At 41.7% G+C, this 21,386-nt stretch overlaps 2 protein-coding genes across 8 annotated transcripts in view; both read left to right on the top strand.

The window, feature by feature from the left end:
* Positions 1-5,474, top strand: part of septin9b (septin 9b) — a 72,921-nt gene extending 67,447 nt beyond the window's left edge. For all 7 annotated transcript variants that reach the window (XM_018665060.2, XM_018665059.2, XM_018665058.2 and 4 more), the window contains 3 exons: positions 42-138; positions 2,611-2,662; positions 3,283-5,474. In XM_018665060.2, coding sequence (XP_018520576.1) covers positions 42-138; positions 2,611-2,662; positions 3,283-3,499 — 366 coding nt within the window. In that variant the 3' untranslated portion in view covers positions 3,500-5,474. The remainder of the gene's footprint in view (positions 1-41; positions 139-2,610; positions 2,663-3,282) is intronic.
* Positions 5,475-7,706: 2,232 nt separating this feature from the next.
* The window catches only part of tnrc6c2 (trinucleotide repeat containing adaptor 6C2), a 131,674-nt gene continuing 117,994 nt past the window's right edge, over positions 7,707-21,386 (top strand). The window contains exons 1-3 of the mRNA XM_051070689.1: positions 7,707-7,818; positions 9,495-9,596; positions 10,126-10,227. The gene's annotated coding sequence lies outside the window, so the exon portion shown is untranslated. The remainder of the gene's footprint in view (positions 7,819-9,494; positions 9,597-10,125; positions 10,228-21,386) is intronic.

The raw sequence follows: 21,386 nt of genomic DNA, 5'->3' as shown, positions 1-21,386 counted from the left end.
GTATTTTTGCTTGTGTGTGTTTGCGTGTGTGCACTCAACAGGAGATGATCCCTTTTGCTGTGGTGGGCAGTGACCAGGAGTACCAGGTGAACGGAAAGAGGATTCTGGGGAGGAAAACAAAATGGGGCACCATAGAGGGTAATACACATAAAGTCTAAGACACAAACATACAGACAGATACACACACATGCACACCTGGCTGGTTACATGTCCTCTTAAACATACAATAGAAAATGAGTCATTAGGCAAAATAGTAGAAAATAATATATAAATAATGTGTGTTTCCTAAACACAGATTAGCCTGCATCAGTTAAAGCTGAAATCCACTGAAATCTCTTAAAATTATTACATACATATATTGTAGATTGGCCTATTAATACATGATCATGTCTATTTGCATGGTGGAGTTTGGTCAAATGCTAAGAAACAGCTCATTCACCGCACTTACATCTGGGTCACACCTGTTCCATTGACAGCGCCAAGGCCATCTAACTTTATCGCTCTAATAGATAATATAATGGTACCTGGTCAATTTATGGCATTCACACAAGGCACCAGCAACTAAGAGGTGAAACGGGTTCACAAAGAAGTCGACGGTTTCTCATTTTCAATGTATTCTGAACATGTGGAAAGTTAGGCACCGCAGCTTTAAGATCTGGCCAGCTGGTTTAACCGTCTGTTGTTTGACTAGCAGGCGTTTGTTTACACACGTCTCTCTGAGTCTGTAACTAGGGAGATGTATGAGACAGGAGGAAGAGATTTACAGGGACTTTCTGTGTCCGGGGGGATAACAGGCAGAAACATAAAATACACACGTACTTCCTCACACACACACACACACACACTTGCATGCAGTTACTTCGATACAGTTTACATTCGTTGGCTTGTGCTGCACGCTTGCACTGCCAAGGAGGTTCTTAGCAAGCGAGTGTCCTTACCTCACCCATGAGCATATGTGTGTGTGTATGTGAGAGAGAGAGAGAGAGAAAGAGAGAGAGAGAGAGAAAAAGAAAGAGAGAAAGAGAGGAGCGACAGGACGTCTGTCTGGACATGGAGTGAAAGTATGATTGGAGGACAAAAAGACGGCTGAAGGAGGCCTGGGCAAGGGACAACCACTGTTAAACAAATAGTCTACTTCCCAGGATGCACTTCATCTCACTCCTCAGTGGTGCATACTGAATTCTAGTCCACTGACTGCGCTATAAATACATTGTAAAATGTAAATCATTTACCCAAAAAATAAAGAATTTATGAACATTTTATTATTACTTTGGTCAAGATAGCTGCTTGCCTGTTATATTTGTAACATGGTGATAAATAAGCTCTTATGAATCCAATCCCTTAAACATACTGGATTGGAAGACACCAGTCAGGGGTAGTATGTCAAAAGTATGTAGTTATGATCATAAATGTAAATATATTAATGCCACTTCATCCTAGGTATTTTCACGATTTAACTGGAACTGACGTATTATATGGGCTTATAAAACCTTTCGCCTGGAAAAACATTAGGAATGCTTGTAGTTCAAATTAAAACAAGGTTGTTTTTCTTCCTGAAAAGATGACATTTATTTCTGAGGCAGTACAGTAGCTACTGCTCTCTCAGCAAGCATTATGAAATTAGCTCCAAAGAGCTGCAGGGCAAGAGAGGTGAAGCACACAGACTGTGGGGCAAATGCCGTCTTGTCCGGCTAAAAGAACAATGGCTCCATTTTAGTAAAGCCAAGCAGCTGAGGAGAGGGAACAAGGAAAAGGAGGAGAGAGGAAGCTGCTTGGCCACCGGACTTGTCGGCACCAACATCATAAATTAGGCCTCCAGAGGAGAAGCCAGAGGTTAGGTCTCTATATATCTCAAGTGGAGAAGAAACTGTTTATTTTCAGGGGTTGAGGGGACAAATTGAGATGGTGGGAGGCAGAGGAATTGAGCAGGCATGTGTTATAAAGAACGGGCACGTATATATTGTACAGTATATAGGGACTTCATGCTTCCCCAGGAGTAGAAAGGGGGAGATACCAGCAGTTCAGCTCGTTATAAGTTAGTCACGTGTTCCCTCAATGTCGCTAATCAGCGTTCACAGACCCAGCAGTTATTCCACTCTCCTCCTTTCAAAGAGAATTTAATTTCCTGCCCCTGGATTTCAAAGCTTTACATAAATAGTGCCCTCCTTTTTTCATTTACACTCTTTGACATAATCTATAATTCAAACATATGTTAGACTTACTGGAGGCACCAGCAGCTTGTCACGGGGAGTTTGTTAAAAACGTCTCACTTAAAGTCCTCACATAGAGGGGAGCTGAGATGTATTAAATTACTTGAAAGTGCAGGAGTGTGTTATCTTGGCTTAAGAAAATTACCGGAGATGTCATGTTAGAGGATGCCCTTCTTTTGACTTGTGAGCAACACCGCCATCTTGTGGAAGGTTCAGGAATAGCAAGTGAGCTGGGGTTTTGAGGGATGATATTTTGTTATCCTGCTACTAGTGACTTTACTAAAAAAATTCATGTCTCATGCATCATCCTCCATGCATACAAAGCCTTGATTTTTGTGTGTTTGCCAATATGTAATTTAACTAATATTTCCTCTTTTCTTTCCTCTTTTTCTCTTTACAGTTGAGAACATTGCACACTGTGAGTTTGCTTACCTGCGAGACCTCCTCATCAGGTGAGCTTCCATCACTCTAGAGCTTATTTTATGGATTTTATCACTTTATCACAAAAATGTGAGTGTGTCTGTGTGTGTGTAAACACAGTATGTATAGGGGCTTGTATAAAAGCACTGGACTGAGCCTCCTGCTGGATCAGATATCACTCACTATATCTTGTGGAGGTGTTGAAATGAATTGGTAACAGACTCTATGAAGCTCGACTTCCCCACTGAAATCAATACAAATTAAATTCTTGTAGATGGGTTGTGTACCTCCCTCGACAGTGTTACAACAGGCGTTTCTACTCAAGTTTCCCAATGGATCCTAGCATTTAAGTTGCTTATTAGTACAGGACTCTTCTGTACCTGACTATAGGCTAAAACAGTTTCCAAGCTATATGCTTCTACTTATACTGTTATACTTTTTCCTTTTTCTTTCCCTGTACCACCACATCATACAACCTTGTCAGCTATTGGATTTCTCTTTCTCCCAGAAAATGTCATGCTATGTTGCCATGGATATGTTAAAATGCCTATGAATAGATAAATGAATATGCTAAATGGTTAAATGTATTTCTTTTGTTTTATTCCTTTTTTTTCCACTTACTGGTGCTGTAATACTGTCTTCTGCCTTTCAGGACACACATGCAGAACATCAAGGACATCACAGGCAGCATCCATTATGAGACGTATCGCGTCCGCCGGTTAAATGAATCCAACGGCCATTTCACCTCTCAATCGTCTGACCATTCTGCTGTTGAGCCAAAAACCAATGGTCAGCCCGAGGAGCAGCCTGGTGCCCTGCAGGCCAACGGAGTGGCTGCCCAGCACGAAGCCCTGTCCCATGAGATGTAGATGAGTCCCGTGTGGTGCCAAATTAGGATTTCAGGACACAGTCAGGCACAAAACCATACACTCACGCATGTATTCTGTTTACATGAACATGCCCACATGCACACAGACACACCACTCATGCTGTGAAGACCATTTTTTATTACCTAGAAGGACTACCTAACCACAGCTTTTAATTTATCAGGAGTTACATGACACAGGACTCAGAATAAATTCCCAAATTTTTTCATCTTTTCCATCATTAAAATTCCGAAAAGAATCATGTATCTTCACTGCAGATCTGCATTTTATACAGAAGTCCTCTTGTGTTTTTTAACATCTGCTTGACTTCCCAGTGCGATCTACACTCAGGATTGTTTACAATAACCCATGACAGTTGTCAGGTCATGGATAAACAAAACTAAATACAAATACATGTCTCATTAGTCAGTTTCCATTACTGGGTTTATTTTTACAGCATCCACTGATTGTCAGCTCTGCAGTGGAGTGCAACAGCCATGCAAGCAAGATGTGAGTGACTTAATAGTGAAACAACAGACACAAGATTTTGATCAGAATCAATCAGGATGATGGAAAAGGAGTATCCAGGTGGAAAAAAAGCCTGCAGTGCACAGAATACCTTTCCAAGATCTTGGTCTGGCAGAAGGTTTAACCATGCAGGGGCTGTCCAGATCAAACAGCATAACTCAAAATGAAGTACAGCATATCAGATGATTCTAGATTAGCTCTCAACCAGAAATAACTGTTGGTGCCGCTGACCTGGTCTGCTCTGTGTTGTGGTGTATAGTTTTGTATAGATGCTAGGGTTATGTAGGGATATTTAGATTAGGTTTATAGTATTATGGAGGAAGTAAAGATATTGTTGACACCTCTGCACTGCAAAATAAAAAAGAAAGCAATAGCAGTGTGGAGCAGCTTTCGGAAAAAAAACAAGTCCCCTTGTCATTTTTCCGTTGTGTTACGATGTTTTTAAAACCCCTTTTTGCCAAACCATCCTGTCTCCTTCTATATAATGCCGATGTGTAATACAGTCATACCTTGCATTTTACATCACTCATTTACTATTGTGTTTTTATCGCTGTTGTTCATGTTCTAATATTATTGTATAAGATAAGTCGTGGAGGAATCTGTGCAACTGTTATCCCATGCAGCCATTTTGTCCATTTCTTTCTGACTGTAAACCAAATAAAAGTCCATTTTTTTCTGTTCTAAAGAGAAGCACATACAGTATATAGAGTTGATTTATGAATAGGTATTTATGTGTATGTTTAGTGTAATCAGCGTAATTCAACTTTCATTCCAGCTGTTGGCTTCCAGAGGTTTGTCGCGGGTCTTAACCAGTGATGATCTTTTAATTTTAGATAGTGTTTGTTTTTTTTGTTGCCTGCGCTCATACAGTATGTCGTGCCCTGTTGGTTAGGCTCCACTGTAACTGGTGCCCAAGGAGTTAACCTGCTAGTCAAGTGGTCTGTATTTGTTCATTCATTATTAATTATTACAGCTGATTCCTGCCAATAGATAATGGGTAGAAGAGTGGCATTTACATTACAAGCTTAAAGCATCATGTCAGAGGAGGATGTTTATCTGTTCAGTGAGAAGAAGAATACATGCCAAACAACCTTAAACAACACCCATAAAATTACACAATGCCTCTGTATTTTTAATATTTGTGAAATATGTGTGTGTATGCAAGTTCAATGCATATTTTATAGAGGCTATATCTAAATTTATAACATTCTCTTAATTTCCTAACAAGCATAGTCAATGTTTTGCCTCCTAAAGTCGCAATAAACATATTTTCCACACAAGCAAAAAGAAGAGAAAACTATTGTCTTTTATCCAGAGAAAGTTATTGGATTAAACTTTGTTTACTGTTGTATAGTTCTTGTGTAATTTGTTATGGTATTATAGATCAAGGTTTTATCTTTGATATGCTATCTCAAAGAATAAAGATTGATATTTTTATTGTTTAAAGTCAGTTGTCTTCATTGTCTTCTCTGTGCTGGTGGTTCCCAAGGTTAAACTAATTAGAAGGATTCTGAGTGTTAAACTCATGAAAACATTTCACCACTTAGTAACTAAGCTGAAAAGGACAACATTATTTAATTAGTTCAGAACATTTTCTTTGAAACATATTTTTATGTATCACCATCATAATCTCCTAGGTTTTGCCTGATGCGTGGTTGATGGAGTCAAATCTTTTTCATCAACACTTAATCATTTGACACAAATTCATATATTCTGCATGCTTACTGAGGTGTTATCTCTTTAATTAAGGAGTAAACCATTAAATATATTGTTTACTGCAGTGAATTTAGAACATCTCAAAAGAGATCTGACTCCTTCAATGTCTTTTAGCCATTCTGAAAAAAGAAAAAACCCTACATTACTTGCTTTTCACAAATTTTGCAGGTATAGGCAGGTATAGTTGTTGAACAGTGGTGAAGCAATCTGTAAGTGACACGGGTTGATTTTTCTAGAGTTTTCTTGAAATTAATGAATGTTTTCTGTGTCACATCACTTTTTATTCATTGACACTGAATAGGTGGATAAAACAGTACAGTATATCCATTATAGCTTATTGAGACTTTGGTCAATTGTGTCAACAACATGCTCAGCTGCGATGTTATTGTACAACCTTAATTTAGCTATAAAGACACCTGCATGCTAACTACAGGAAAAGAACAGCTCATTTTCCTTAAGCTCTGTTCATAATGGTTTGTATTCAGATTGAATGAACCATGCTTTATATTGCATTCACAATACAAACCCAACTGAGAGGAGATGTGAATTTGCAGTTTTCACAGTAGCATCACGCCATGCTCACACACCACCGGTTTAATAGGACTTCTCATTTACACCTCCTGTCACACTCTTTCTCAACCTCCCTGCTGATCGTAATGTGTTGACAGTGTTGTTTGTCGAAGGTCATTGTCACCCTTTCACACGTTGTAGCTCCTGCTGTGGCTTTTCCTGCCATGTCTGTGTTGGATTCATTGGTTTGAAACTCTTCTGTGCTGCTGAGGATGACACCACCATGGTGACAAATGAGAAATGTGAAGGTGAGAGACAATGAAAATTCCAGAAAAATCAGTATCTATTGAACATTCACCTAAAGTTGACACCTCTATCTAAACAGTTTCCCAGGCAGCCATCCTGAAGCATGAAGGTGAGTGATAATGACATCTCTGACACAGCTATGACAGCGCCAGGTCCGCCCGCTGGCACAGGTACTAGACCAATTTGATGGTGCACATGAACTGACATCTGTATTTTCTCACTGGAATGACATATTTTTGTCTCATTCAAAGATTCATTCAATGGAAATTCATGTAATAGAGCAATAAATTGGACAGCGAACAGTGGTAGACTATTAGTAGCTGAGTGTAACCAAGAAGTCTACCAAAGCCTGCACTGCATTTTACATTGTATGACACCAGGACAGATTTATTCAGAAACCAGATGGATTACTTCATGGCACAAAGAGAGACTGTCTGAGCCAAACTGAGCTTTCAGGGCCTCTTCTTGAAAAGGCAGATTGTGGAAAATCTGAAGTAACTGTGAGAAGAAAAAAAAAACATTTCCAACATGTGTATCCTTCTCTAAAAAGACAAATAGAACACCTCTGATCAAAGACACAAAGATCTTGTTTGACTTACTGAAAATGTGGTCTACATTTTACAGGCACTGACAATTTCCCTGGTGGTATTACAGATACTATGAACTTGCCTGTAGTCTCACTTTGGTTTATAACTGTGAAAGATAACTTGGCATCACTAACTGATTTATTGAAGAGTGTGCACTATTCAGCAAATACATTTCAGCTCATGTCCTTTGAAGGGTTTGTAAGAACGTGAGTGAGAGCACAACCATTAAACACTGATGGCTGAACATTATCATCACCTAATGAGGAATATAAGCTTAGAAAGCCAACTCCAACATAAAACAACAACACAAACAAAGTACAGACATTGACGGTATTTAAAGTCTGAGATATTATTGTGAACTTTCTAAAAAAAAAAATTGTAAAAATCCCAAATTTACTGAATAAATATTAAGATTAAAATGCATCCCTCCAAAAGCAAACTTCTGAGATTCTGAGAGCTTTTATTTTGAAATTTGTGCAGCACATGGTGCAGCAGCTTTCAGGGGCCGGCCAACTACCAGTTTAGCCCTTATTGGATGACTGGGAAAAACTCCGCTATTTGTGGTGTGTAAACAGGCTGTGCTTTGACCTGCTCTGTAAAAAAAAAAAAACGAAACCATAGTGGAAGCCCTGTGTGCTGAGATGTGTTTGGTACAAGCAAATGAAGACTCACTCAGTAAGCACTGACACTTTTTACTTGTCAGTTGAGCGCGTAGGTGACTGGTAAAGTAGCAACAGTGTAGTGTTAACTCTTACTTCAGCCAAGTTGCAAGTTAAGTAAAGTATCTGTTTTTAGTCTGTGTAATTAGCATAAAATGCGGTGTTGTGGAACTTTTAAGACAGGGGAGAAAGAGAGGCTTGCTGAAATGGGGTGTGAAAGTGGGTGTGAATTAGCAACAGTCATAGCTTTGTCATTTTTAGCCTTAATTTGCAATATTTACATCACACAACCCCAGACTCTATCACGCTGAATTTAAAGTCTGATGAGCACAGAAGTGGACATCTGAGTCAAAACATTCGCTGAAATCCTTATGGTAAAATAACTTGCCAACCATGCATCTAATTTGAGCATTCCTGACATCTTCTATTATCTACAGTGCATGAATAAATTTGCGTGTGATTCACTGCGCTAGTCACTCATGTTGCGAAGTTAACTTTTATACCTTGATATTTTGCTAATCTGAGGTGAGAGAATCTGGAATATTTTATAGTAAACGTGTGTTAAACTGCATACTTCATTTCAAACTAAATTAGCTCTTAAGCTACCTGTAGGTTAGCTAGGTAAGCTAGCTACCCTCCTTAGCTCCATGCTAGCTACTGTAAGGGTCCAAGTGATTAGTGGCTAAATATGCTATCAGGGGAGCACATATCATTCCTCAGAGTCATGAGATCCATCACCATCATCTTTTTTCAATATCTTTTCAATGGGTGATGTGATAACAGGTCATATGAAAGGCATAACTAAGAACATACCAGCTGGGCAGCTGCTACCTATAGATTTCCCATTTAATGTCCAAAATGGCCTTTTGTGCGAGTGAAATTTGAATTTATAATGTTTTTCAGTGAGAAGTATTGTCAAGTGAGAGGCAGTTTGTCGAATTGTGGGACACCTCTGGAGCTCTCAAGAATAGATGTAGTGTCTGCTTTCTCATCCAAACACACACACAGACACAAACATATCTTCGTCAGCTCGTTCTCAGATACTTAGAAACAACAAAGAACTCTGTTTATCTGCTGTACCTAGTCTGGCTCACCCACTTCACACCCTCCGCCTCTCTCAGATAGATCAGCTCTGACCTGTCAGCTTCAGTCAGTCACTCATCCATTCATTCGTTCAGTCCACCTCTTTGCCGGTCTGTGACTTATCACAGCATGCGTTGGGTAGTAGTTCAGAATTATTCCTATTCTAATCATTCCAACAACCAAAGCTAAGGGGATGGCTGAGCATGAGAGCTTTAAGAGGCCTGTTCAGCAGCTCAGACACATTTTTGTCTCCTCATCATCAGCACTAATCAAAGCCATCGTCTCTAACAGATATACAGACAGAAGTCACAAGAACAGAGGAAACTTCCCTTGGGATGCTTTAATCATGTTTTTGAGTACTCCCCTGCGTTAGCAGATGCAGCACGTGTTGAGCTACAGTTTGTTCTTGCAGACGACCAATACTCAGCTCAGGCTATGAGCCAACATGCAGCAGCACACTGTGAAACACTCGGAGGTCTGAATTAATTAGCCATTGAACAACAGCTAGCTACATGGCATAATTTTAAGTTACATCAGCTCAAACAAGGTAGATGTGACGAGCTTTTAAATTTGACAGCATGGTGAAATGTGTTCCTCTCTTTTTCTCAGATGGCGAGCGCTCTGTCTGCAGGTGGCTGGCTGGGCTCGGGGCTCGGTGTTGATGTGTCAGCTGGATTGACAGCATCGGTGGGGCAGTTGGAGATTAGTAAGGTATGAGTGTGTGTGTGTGTGTTTTTCCAATTGAGCTTGATAATAATTCATAGGGCGTATAGATTTTTCAGTGGAATGTGAGAAATGTAAATGGCTCTGCTGTGGCTCTGTTTTTCCCTCTGCCACAGTGCTGCTTTAGAAATATAGAAATTCATGCCAAGTCTAACAGCAGGTACATTATGTATCTCAGCTGGATCATATCGCCTAATATATCACTGCACTTCACCCACCACCATATTGCTCCATAGCGGCATGTTACCAGCATCTTCTGGCAGGAAAACAGTGATTCATGTTGCATTTATGTAAGAACAAAGCCAGCGTACCATTCTGCCTTTTCCACCATTGTAGTGTAATGGCGTGTTTTGTTAGCGAAAAAAAGCATGCCACAATATTATCCATTTGTGTATAAATTTACACCAAAATGCCAAAGAAAAGATCAAAGCCAGATTTTAAATGGAGAAGAAAAAGAACCCCACAGTGTTGAAAAACACAGCTTTCCTTGTTCCTTCACTGGCTCTGTCGTTACCAGGCAGAGTTCTTCCAGCCAGACAGCCAATGAGCCACCAGGCCAGCCAGACAGCCAGAAAGCCAACCAGAGAGACTTCCAGTCAGCCGGTTCACCATCTGCCTGGTAAGCCTATCGTTAAGCGAGCCAACGCCTGTCTGTGCTGGTGTGGCACCAGTGGCTAGTTGTCTTGCTTTTCTCATTCCCAAACACACACACACAGAGACACACAAACATATCTTTCGTCAGCCTCGGTCTCCTTCAGAGCTACTTAGACACACACACAACAGGAGAGAACTCTGTTTTATCTGCCTGTACCCTAGTCCTGAGCTGCGAAAACAAGCCAAAACAAAAGATCGCTACCCGTTGCCCAGCTCACACACCCCCTGCCTCGCTGCACAGTGCCTCCAAAATAATCGACGCAAGGTAATTTGTCGGTAATTAATCTTCGTTCATTAATGGCTTTGCATCTATTAAAACCGTGCATGCTGACAATTGTGTTTTGTGTCATCCTGTTCACTCTGGGCTAATCAGCATCTTTCAAATCACCAACTTATTTGTACGAAAACAAATATGTGTACACACAGACATACACTAGTATTCTCTAATCCTCTGCCCGATTTACCCTTGAGCCCTGCCAACTCACTCTCGTGGACACGAAGCATGGTGCCCCTGTTTGTTGTTAATGTATGCTAATGTGCTACATCCATCTGTTCGTTTGCTTAATTTGGATTTTGCTTGTTTCTAGCCGTGTTCCCGCCCCTCCTACTCCACCATTCCCTCCCCTTGCCCCTGTCCAAACCTCCCGCATCCTCCTCCGCCTCCTCGCCATCTCCTTCCTGCCGCCCTGACATCAGGGCGCTCGTCTGCCTGGATCGTAGCCAGCTCTGGCGCGGTCAGGTTGGAGGGTGTGTGTGTGTGTGTGTGTGTGTGTGGGGAAGGGGGGGGGGTCGCCGCCCCTTCCTGTCCGTATGCAAATTGGCCGTGTTTTGATTAAAAGACAGCTGCATATTTCATTAAAGTCACCACTGGAGGTGGGAGAGGAGAAGGCATACCTCTCTGGGGAGGCGAAGGTTGTTTAGCTGGAGTGAATGTTGTGGGGAGCTGCTGTTTAGTGCTACTGAGGGGAACAAATAGCGAAGACAAAAGGGCTGCCCAGGGACTGCTTTGGGGTTTAATGGGGCTGACTGACTGGCACATCAGTTAAGACTCACACTGATGCAGAGCGCGAGTGAATGTGCATTGCATGATAACAGGAGCAATTGACAATGAAATATAGACCCCCATCAGCCTTCAAGGTGCTTTGGCATGCCAAGGCAGTTGTATTTCTACCCACTACTGCCAGGCTACTGAAAGAAAACGGCAACCTCTTCCTCTTTCTGAGTAATAAAATGAGAGATGGTTTCTCATGTGGCCATCCTTTTACTCTATGGCAGATCATTGTGGGCTTGGTGAAAGAAAAAACACAGCATCCTCAATCCCTTCTTCAGAGAAATGAGTTGTTTCCTTTAAAGTTTTCACCTATGCCAGCTGCGTCTCCATCTTTTCTGTGTTTGGGTGCCTGAGCAATGGTTCAATTTACAGCAAGAGTTAATGAATGAATGTGTTGTTTTTAGTATGAATTTGTCGATGGAATTGTGAAAAGGTTATCTTCTTCCTACCTTGTCTCTCTTTTCTTTTAGTCGCTGAGGGTGACTGTAACGCCCATCAGAGGTGGACGAGGTTGATGTATAGGTGGGTGGGCACCCTACGAGGTCAGAGGGTGAGAGTGGGAAGGATGGGGGAGGATCTTCTGGCATCGAGCCAACTCCACTAGAATTCAAAGATGTGGGGATGGAAGGGAGGATGGAGTGATGGTTCCTCTGCATAATCAATCAGAAACAATAGAGGAAAGGAGCGAGTGGTTCTGCCTTCCTTGACAGGGCTGATTGTATTTATGCAGGGATGGAAGCGAGGGGGGTGAGGCATTAAAAAGGATTGGGTAGTAAGATGTGGGCAGGTGCAGGGAGCGCTGTAATAGGTGGCCCCCACTGCAAAGCCAAGGACATATACCCAAGAGGAACTGATTGAATGCCATGCCAATAAAAAGAGGCAGTTTCATGCGCCATTGACCGAGTTGGCATCCTCACAGTCACACTGTGATGAAACCCACTTTGAGGTCATGATAATGTGAATCACATTTTGGTCCTCGTTGGGACGTACTGTTCTGAGGAAGAATTATACCGCGCCCTCGGACCTGATGTTTTTCCCTTATGCTTCCCTTACAGTTTGTAGCATATATCTAATGTTTTCATTGGATGTCAAAACAAGGAGAAAATCAGATTGAGTGTTTGTTTGGACAGAAATGAAAAGATCAAATTCTGAGTCACAGTAGGTGGGGAAAATAATCTGATTTGAGCCTGCGGTGCGCATACAGCCAGAGAGATTGTCCTTTCATTTTCTCTGTAGGTAGAGCAGCATGTCCCGGAGCGGGCTAATAGAATGCTTGTCTTGTATCTTCTCAGCCATGAACTTTTCTCTGTCACAATTACATTCAGTCTGGAAGCCTGTGTGCCTCGCAGCCAAACACAGTATATTAGCTTAAGTAAAGCAGTCAAATGCTTATGTTGAATTTGACAAGGATGTTCATTCACATACCGTTTGAGAAGTTCCGCTCTCTGCAAAAAAAGTGCAGAGTTTGCTATATACTTATTAGTTTCTAGACAACGATAATAAAACATCACAGCAGTTTAGTTTTACACAGTTGCTTTGGCGCAGTCCTCAAATGAAAATCGTGTGTGCAATTCTCAGATCCACAGCTCATTTTCAGCATATACATTTCTTGTTATTTTTACATTGGATTTCATGCATTGAATTAGACTTGGTGGTCAAAATGCATTGCACTGCTTTTATATTGAACTATATTACTTTCAAAGGGGAGGATATATGTCATTTAAGGACAGATCAAACTGAATGGAATAGCAAAATTTATTGAGGTAAGCAGAGATATTTGTTGAGTAGAGCCAGGGGTTGGTTGGTGGAAACCTTTGGACAAGTGTCCCAATTAGGTTCAACCAGGGGCCAGGTTTGTTCAGCATTTTTTCATGGGGGCCGGCATAGCTTTACAGTTGCTGTGGTGATGCAAGCATCAGCTGTATGTTGTAGATGTTTTGTTTGTCAGAGTATTTTTTGTTCTATAAATTAGTTTTGGGCTTGCATTTGAATACAGTTAGTAGGTGAGGGCCTCCAGATCTACAGCTTATTTAATATTCATTTACAATATACTCTGTGTGTGTGTGTGTGTGTGTTGTAAGGCTACATATCAGGTGAAATGCTGTGACCATATAGACAGGAGTGGTTGAATGATCAATGAGGAATGAGGTGTTAAAGGTGGTGTATATTTTGTTATTAATTTCTAAATATTAATTATATACATGAATTTGCTGTATGGAGACATGTACTTTTACTGCATACTTGTTGTATTCTCTGTTTTAAATTATTGTTATATATAGGGCACTGTATGTAATGAAACATGCAAGTAGACTGTTGAAACAGGTGTTTGAATATCATGAGTTTATTCAGTCAGCTGTAGTGGATATTAACTGTATGTACACTCACCAATCTCAAAACAGCCTCAATTCTTCGTGGCATTGATTCCACAAGGTCTTTTGAGGTTTTAGTCTATGTTTTCATGATAGCATCACATATTATCTTCAGATTAGTCAGCTGCCCATTCATGCTGCCAATCTACCATTCTACCACATCCCAAAGCTGTTCTATTGGATTCAGATCTGGTGACGGGGGAGGCCAGTGAAGTGCACTGAACTCATTATCGTGTTCATGAAACCAGTTTGACATGGTGCATTGTCATGCCGGACGTAGTCATTAGAAGATGGTAGACTTTGACCATAAAGGGATGCACATGATCAGCAACAATATTCAGGTAGGCTGTTCCTTTCACCTGACGATTAATTGGTATTAAAGTGTGCCAAGAAAACATTCCCCTCAACATTACACCATCAGCAGTCTGGACTGTTGACACAAGGCAGGTTGGGTCCATGGATTCATGCTGTTGATGTCAAAAATATGACCCTACCATCTGCCTGCCTCAGCAGAAATCCAGATTCAACAGACCTTGCTACATTTTCCAGTCTCCAACTGTCGAGTCTTTGTGTGGCTGTGTCCACTGCAGCCTCAGATTTCTGTTCTTGGCTGACATGAGTGAAACCCGACATGGTCTTCTGCTGTTGTAGTCCATCTGCCTCAAGGTTCGACATGTTGTGCATTCCTGAGATGCTTTTCTGCTCACTGCAGTTGTAAAAAGTGGTTATTTCAGTTACTGTAGCCTTTCTGTCAGTTCCAGTCTGGCCATTCTCTTCTCTGACCTCTCTAATCAAAAAGACATCTCTGTCATCAGAACTGCAGCTCACTGGCACCAACAATCACGTTAGGGTCAAAGCCACAGAGATCATGTTTTTTTCCCTATACTGATGTTTGATGTGAACATTAATTGAAGCTCCTGACCTCTATCTGTGTGATGTTATGCACTGCACTGCTGCCACATATCCACCCGGCTGGAGAATTGCATGAATAAGCAGGTGTGCAGGTGTTCCTAATAAAGTGCTCAGTCTCAGTGAGTAATGACATAAACGCAATTTACTGTCTTCTGTCATACTGACACAGTTCCCTTGACATTTGACTGCCTTGTCTTAAGCAGTGATTAAAAAAAGTGATTTTGATGGCTGTGATGCACTCAATTTGCTTGTTACATGAGTTAATGTTTTGAGTGAGTGACAGCTTTTTGCAGCAGAAAGCAGGACATTTTTTTTGCTGCACAGCACAGATTGATGTAGTGATTACACTTAATGTTTTGAACAATGGTCATAAAATGTGCTAAGCAATTAAAAAAAAAAACTGTGACACAATGAGGGAGGGTAGTGGATGGCTATAGAACCATGTGTTTGCATCTGTGCTGCTGCTGCTGCACCACTGCCTCCTGCTGTTTGTCCACAGCAGTGGCATTTCAAGCCTGTGCCAGCATGTGCAAAAAAAAAAAAAAAAAAAAAAAGCTAATTTCCCACTGTCAGCCCCTGACATTAATGCATATACTGATTCATGAGCCCCTTGAAGCCCTCTCCACTCCATCCACCTCCTCTCCTCCACCCGCTGCTGCTCACTCGTGTTATCGGTTCACTGTTTTCTCATGGAAAATATAAGTTAAGCTCACCTTATTTACATTTATATGATCAGATTTTCTTCCTTATGGAAGGTATGCAAATTTGCCCTTTTCTCGAGTCTTAGCCACCGAGTGCGTAGATTTGTTGCGAGGGATGGAAAAAATAATAACATTGCCCTCTGGGAGGAAAGAGACCCAAGTTAGGATTTCTGGACCTCATGAATTTTGTAATGATCAATTTTGTTTACCGTACCCCCTCCAAGACTTATCAGGACATTTGAGACAGGGATATGTAAGATGAAATTGATTCACACTGAAATGTCTGTCTTTCTTTCCTTTTTTAAAAAAAAAAATAGTGTATATACCTTTATTTGCTGCCCCAGCAGTGCTCAGAATATCATTTTTCATTTTTTTCATTTGATGGCTTCTAAATCAGTTTGTGTGTTTGTGAGATGTGGGGAGGTGGTTCAGCAGAGTGCGCTCAGGCATCAGTCACGTCTTAAATCCTCTGTGTGTTGGAGCAGAGGGGGAATGAAAGGCAAATCTGAGGGCTGGGTGGATGAATGCAGTCAGCTTGAGCCTATTTGGAAAAAAAAGAAGCTTGTTTGTGTTTGTGTTTGTGTGTGTGAGAGAGAGACAGACTGTAGGCAAGTGCTTTACCTGAGTGAAACTCCTGAACCCATTGTGAAACAAATGGCTGGGCATTGCGCTGCTTTGTGTGTGTGTGTGTGTGTGTGTGTGTCCAGTGGATGTTGGAGAGGGAATAGCACTCGAGCAAATTGCTTTCTGCCAGCATATTGCCAGCGCCAGTCTTTATTCCTCTGGATGGGGAGGCACGTCTCAGACGATTACAGCCCCCCGATTCAGGCTCACACCAGTGGCCTGCCCAGTTCAACCCATAGCCCCGCTTTACAATACACTCCTCTATACCATGCTATACCCTGCTTGATGAAATGCTGATGTGGAATATTTAACTGACACTTCAAGCGAAACCTAATAATATAATCAGGTAATAAGAAATTAATTTTCTCCCTGGCTGCACTTTGACTGGGATGTTGATACAGGGAAGGGGAAGAGAAGTCATGAGGCAAATGTTGGTGAGGGAATGTCGTAGGTAGCCTGGCCTCTCTCCCCCTCCCTCCCTCTCTCCCTCCTTCTCTCTTACTCTCTCTGTGTGCATCAACATTTCTCATGACACACTCCGGTGATTTGATAGCCACCCCAACGCACCCATTCACGCGCCCCATGCTCCTGTGCACATACAAATTTCTAGAGACCCACACAATAACAGGAATGCCTACCCTCTCTACACCACTGAACTGTAAATGACCAAAGCAAGAAGACCACACACACACACACACACACACGCGCACAAACACATACACACACATGCTGTCGCTGTCACTGAAGGAACTTGATGTCCCTTACAGGCTTACATTGTGAGTGGCAGTGCTGGTGCTGGCCTGCAGCACAGACAGATGTGTTTATGGCTTATAGTTCGTGTTGGAAAGAGGGAAGCATCTTGCCGTGCTTGTGAACCACTAAATGTAATTCAGTTTGGTCTGTCCCCTCTCCCCTCACTCTTGTCTGCTCTTTCTATCTCTCTCTATCTCTCCACATGCATCTTTCCTCCTCCTCCCTCTCTCAATCTTGGTGCTTATCCTTATGTAGTTAATTAGGAGGCAGGAGTCCATCGGTGTCAGTGCTCTGGTGTTTTATTGTTCCCCCCTTTTGCACCCCCCACCCCCCCCAGGAGGGAGACATCAATAACCCTCCCCCACAACACATACACACACAGACACACACACATGCTGCCAGAGTATCCACGGCCCTGCCTGTTCCTGCCTTGGCATAGCCATCCATCTCTCTGAACCCCCCCCCACCTGCCACCCACCCGACCGCTGCTCTCTCCTCCTCTTCCATCACCACCACCCCCACCCCCACCCCACCCCCTCTCCGCTCCTCTCCATCCCCTGCCATCGCCTCTTTACCTGAGAGCATTTGTCATCCCGTCGCTCTGTGAGCCACGGCCGGCGCAATGAAAAAAGAAAGACAGGAAAAAAAAGAAAGAAAAAAAAAAACCTCAGCGGCAATATGCAAAAATGTAAAAAGGTAGATGCGGGTTGCCCTGGCAACGGCTCGGAGGTTATTTCCAAGCGCTGATGGAAATCAATGTCATGTGCCAGGCAGGCAGGCACCTCCGTCCTCAGGAAAATTAGAAAAAGAGGGGAGGGGGGTTGAGGGGAGGGGAGGGGAGAAGAAGAAGGGAGGGCTGGAAGGACAAAGAAAAATGCAAGAGGAACAGAAATCAGGTTTTTCTCCTCTCTGAACCTTAAGGGCTCCTGAGTTTTCTTCAAAGGAGCTGGAGGCACGCCGTCTCGTCATTTAAGTGCCGCTGTGGGTCATTTTCACTTTCTTTTCCTTTCTGTTTCTGCCTTTGCATTCCCCATAAATTCTACCCCTCTTCTGTGCACTTAACACGGCCACCGGCCTTTTCTCATTTGTTTACGTGCAAAGAGGAAAAACAAACTCTCTGGCTGTGAGGGTGCCAACTCAAAAAGATAAATACGGGTGCTGGAAGAGGAAGAGGAAGAGGAGGTGGGTGAGCCAGAGGGGAGGGTTCGTGCTTGTGTTTGAATTGGCCCAACAACTGATTAATCTGTTGTGTGATACCAACCAGCAGCTTCAAACAACAACAACAGCAGCCGCAATGTTACTTGGGAGAGGGTACCCTGATATGCTAGCATGTAGCACTGTGTGAGGATTAGCTTTGCTAGACAGGTCTAGACCAGGAGTAGACTGTTTTCAGACCTCTGAATCACTACCCACATCTCTGATTTTAAAGTGAAAATTAAATTCATGCAGAGATAGAAGATACATGTTCTCTGAGGCTATACATGGCTAAAGTAGTTTCTCCTGCTAGAGGCTGAAGGGTGCTTAAGGGGAGAGATGATGCTCAGCTTTTTTTTTCCTTCTTTTTTTTCCCCCTCTCTTCCAAACTTGATGAATTCGACAATTGAATTTTGGAGCTGCGTTCCCCCAAGCATCTCAAATGACTCATTTTTGTACAAGAGTGACCCAAATCTGTTGACCATGTTTGCAAACTCCAGTGCTGAAGGGGCTGCACTGACAGCTGGCACTTGGTGAACAGTGAAGTAAGAATAACATGCTCTCAGCTTGTTGTAAAGTAGATTTTATCATTTGAATAAAACTTGTGGCAGATGCTTAGATGTCATCTAAGGTGCAACTTTAAGTGTTTCACTGTGGAAGTTGCTCATGGAGTAGTCATTGCTAATGAGCAGACCAGTACATCTTTTCTGTGTTGTAATGTTGCATTGCATAGCTGCAGTCAGTGCATTATTGTTTTGCACATTACCTGCATTAATGCTTGTCTAAACTTCCTTTTGAGGGCAGAGCAACACTGTAGCATTCATTCAGAAAGAGGGACATTTTTGCTATCACTTAGCTTACAGCAAGAGATATACTGAATTAATTTCCCTAGGTTGGAATCAATAACCCATAAACTATAATTTATAGTGTAAACTGCTGCAACCACCACAGGCCATCTCTGACAAGTCTCACATCACTGTGGCAGGCTGCTCCGGAATAGATGGGCCATGCATGCCAAGCCAATAGGTTCTCCTCTTCATTTGCATACCTAACATGGCGTTCACACTCCAGTTGACACATTTGCAACCCGCCACTTATCCCATTACCGGCTGTCCCTGGTCGCAGCATTGTTTGCTGTGTCGGCACTCTTTCTCGCTGGCTGGCCAGCTCATTTTCCACCGTGTTGTGTGTTGAGGCACTCACAGGTTGTATGGATGCAGCTGAGCTCGACACAACTGGGCTCACGGGCACAACATGCACAGACACGCATGCCAGCACACGCTTCACAAACGGATGTGCACAGACATTCACACATATACAATTCTCTGTGGTACATCTCAGTTTATACCTGTTGAGGGACACTGTAAGAATGACAGAATCCCTATGAAAGGAAAAATCTATCGTCATGGACAGTCAATGTATAATTCATAAAGATGCCATGTTTTCTTGATTCTGTTTTGTGTGATAATAGTTGCTTCCATATCATTTAAATGACTTTATACTTATATTACACTGTAGGCTTTGTTCCAGTACACGGTTTTAAACATAAACCGCATGAGTATGGTGTGTAATAGACAACATATAATATTGTGTGAAAAGGAGGTTTTTGTAAGACACACATGAACTTTGTAATAGGAAATGTATAAATTAGCTTCTCACATAATGTATTATTTTACTAGATTTGTTTTCATGTGGTCTTATCTATTTCTCTTTTATTAAGTAAATATTCCTGGAATAAGTGAGCACCAGCACAAAAGGCTCATGTTTGATCACTTTGAAAATCTATCACAAGTAAATACTCTTCTTTTTTCACATTAATGTGAGGCGTGTGAGCAATAAAGCTGATTAGATCACATTATCTCAACCTTCACACACACGCACACTCTCACATTCGCATTCACACATATATGTAAGGTCTCGAAACCACCCTGAACTGCTAATATGTGGGTAATAATTTGTCATTAAAAGTTTAATTTTTGTCGGCTCCTTTGCTCTGGGTGTTTAATTTGAGTCTTAAATAAACTCCCCAGTCCCTGCAGCCATTTTTACCTCCATACCCTCTTCTCCCTCCCTCCCTCCCTTGCTTCCTCCCTCCCTTCCTCCCTTTTCTCCTCATTCCCTCTCTTTTGGATGGGCAGGATTATAACAGTATAACTAAAACTGATTCCCACAGGCAACAAAAATAAACACCTATTAGCGTTCAAGGATGAGCTACCTTGTTCACCTTCAACATTGCTGCAGGATACAGTCTGTTACTGTCTGACAGTGGAGCCACAGTGGTATTTGCTTTTTCCACTGAATGGGAGAGTTACAGTATGTTGTTCAGCAGTAAGCCTTTCAGAGTTTCATGTTGTTACAGCGGGGGTCCTGGTATCTCTCACACAAGACTTACATGACATTTCTGTTGAGCTCTGTTATCAAATGGCTGTGTAAACCGGCTTACACCAACACTCTGAACTCAATGAACTTAAAATCACTGAGCAGATTCTCCATGGTGGAGGACTGCAGCTGAATGCTGTATGTCACCCATGGATTTTCTGATAAGATCATTTTCCTCCCTGCACATCTATTTTTGATGTGTTGTGTTGGTGGCATACTGAATAAATGAATATTCATGAATACGCAGAAAGCCTATATGCATCATAGTGATTTCCACCCGTGTCATCAAGCTATGCAAATTACATCCTCACATCTCCATACAGCCGTACAGCCCCCTCTTTCTCCTTAATTAATGATGCTGAGAAAATGTTTTTTCTTCCAAGGAAAATTAGCTCCGTCAAGACAGAATCGGTGCAGATATTAATGGGAAGTGATAACTCTGGACTTTTTTTTTTTTGACTTGATGACTTGAGGAAATACATAGTCCCCATCAGATGGTCACACTTCTTTACATGACTATCCTCAAGCTGAAGTTGTTAATACTTTGAAGAAATGAATTTACTGCCAATTTTACCCAGCATAGGATGCATTTTTAGTATCATATAGCTCTATGCATTCACAGCAAATACATTTATAAATTATTTATGTTTTTATCAGCAAAAAGAAATGTTTTTAGTGAACATACATCTGACACTTTACAAAATGTTTAACAAAGTTATGTCATTAGTTTTCCCCTGCTCTTTTAATACACTAGCATCTAAATCCTGGTTGATATTTTTATGGCTAAACAGTCAAAGCACTTGGTTAAAGTTAAGGGATTTAACATGATTTTTCTGTATCCATTACTCAATAGCTTTTGTTGCCTAAGCCATTAAAAAAAATATTACTGAACATAATCCTGTATTTTTTCCCCCTAAACATATTTTGGTAATTTCTAAGAGACTTGGTCGAATCTACATCTTTGTAAATGCTTCCATGCTGTAAATTCACTACCACCACATTCACATTTCATGCACTCCAGAGTATGGCACATGCAATTTTAATGAATGAATTTTCTGTCCAGTAACTAAGTTGAAATGAGGAGTTCACATTTTTCATGAATTTCTGATTCTGATCCATTTAACTGATAATTAATATCCCA

Source organism: Lates calcarifer, linkage group LG5 (assembly GCF_001640805.2).
Source record: "Lates calcarifer isolate ASB-BC8 linkage group LG5, TLL_Latcal_v3, whole genome shotgun sequence".
Classification (NCBI taxonomy): domain Eukaryota; kingdom Metazoa; phylum Chordata; class Actinopteri; family Centropomidae; genus Lates; species Lates calcarifer.
The sequence above is the reverse complement of the archived record's forward strand: the minus strand, read 5'-3'. Positions and strand labels throughout refer to the sequence as shown.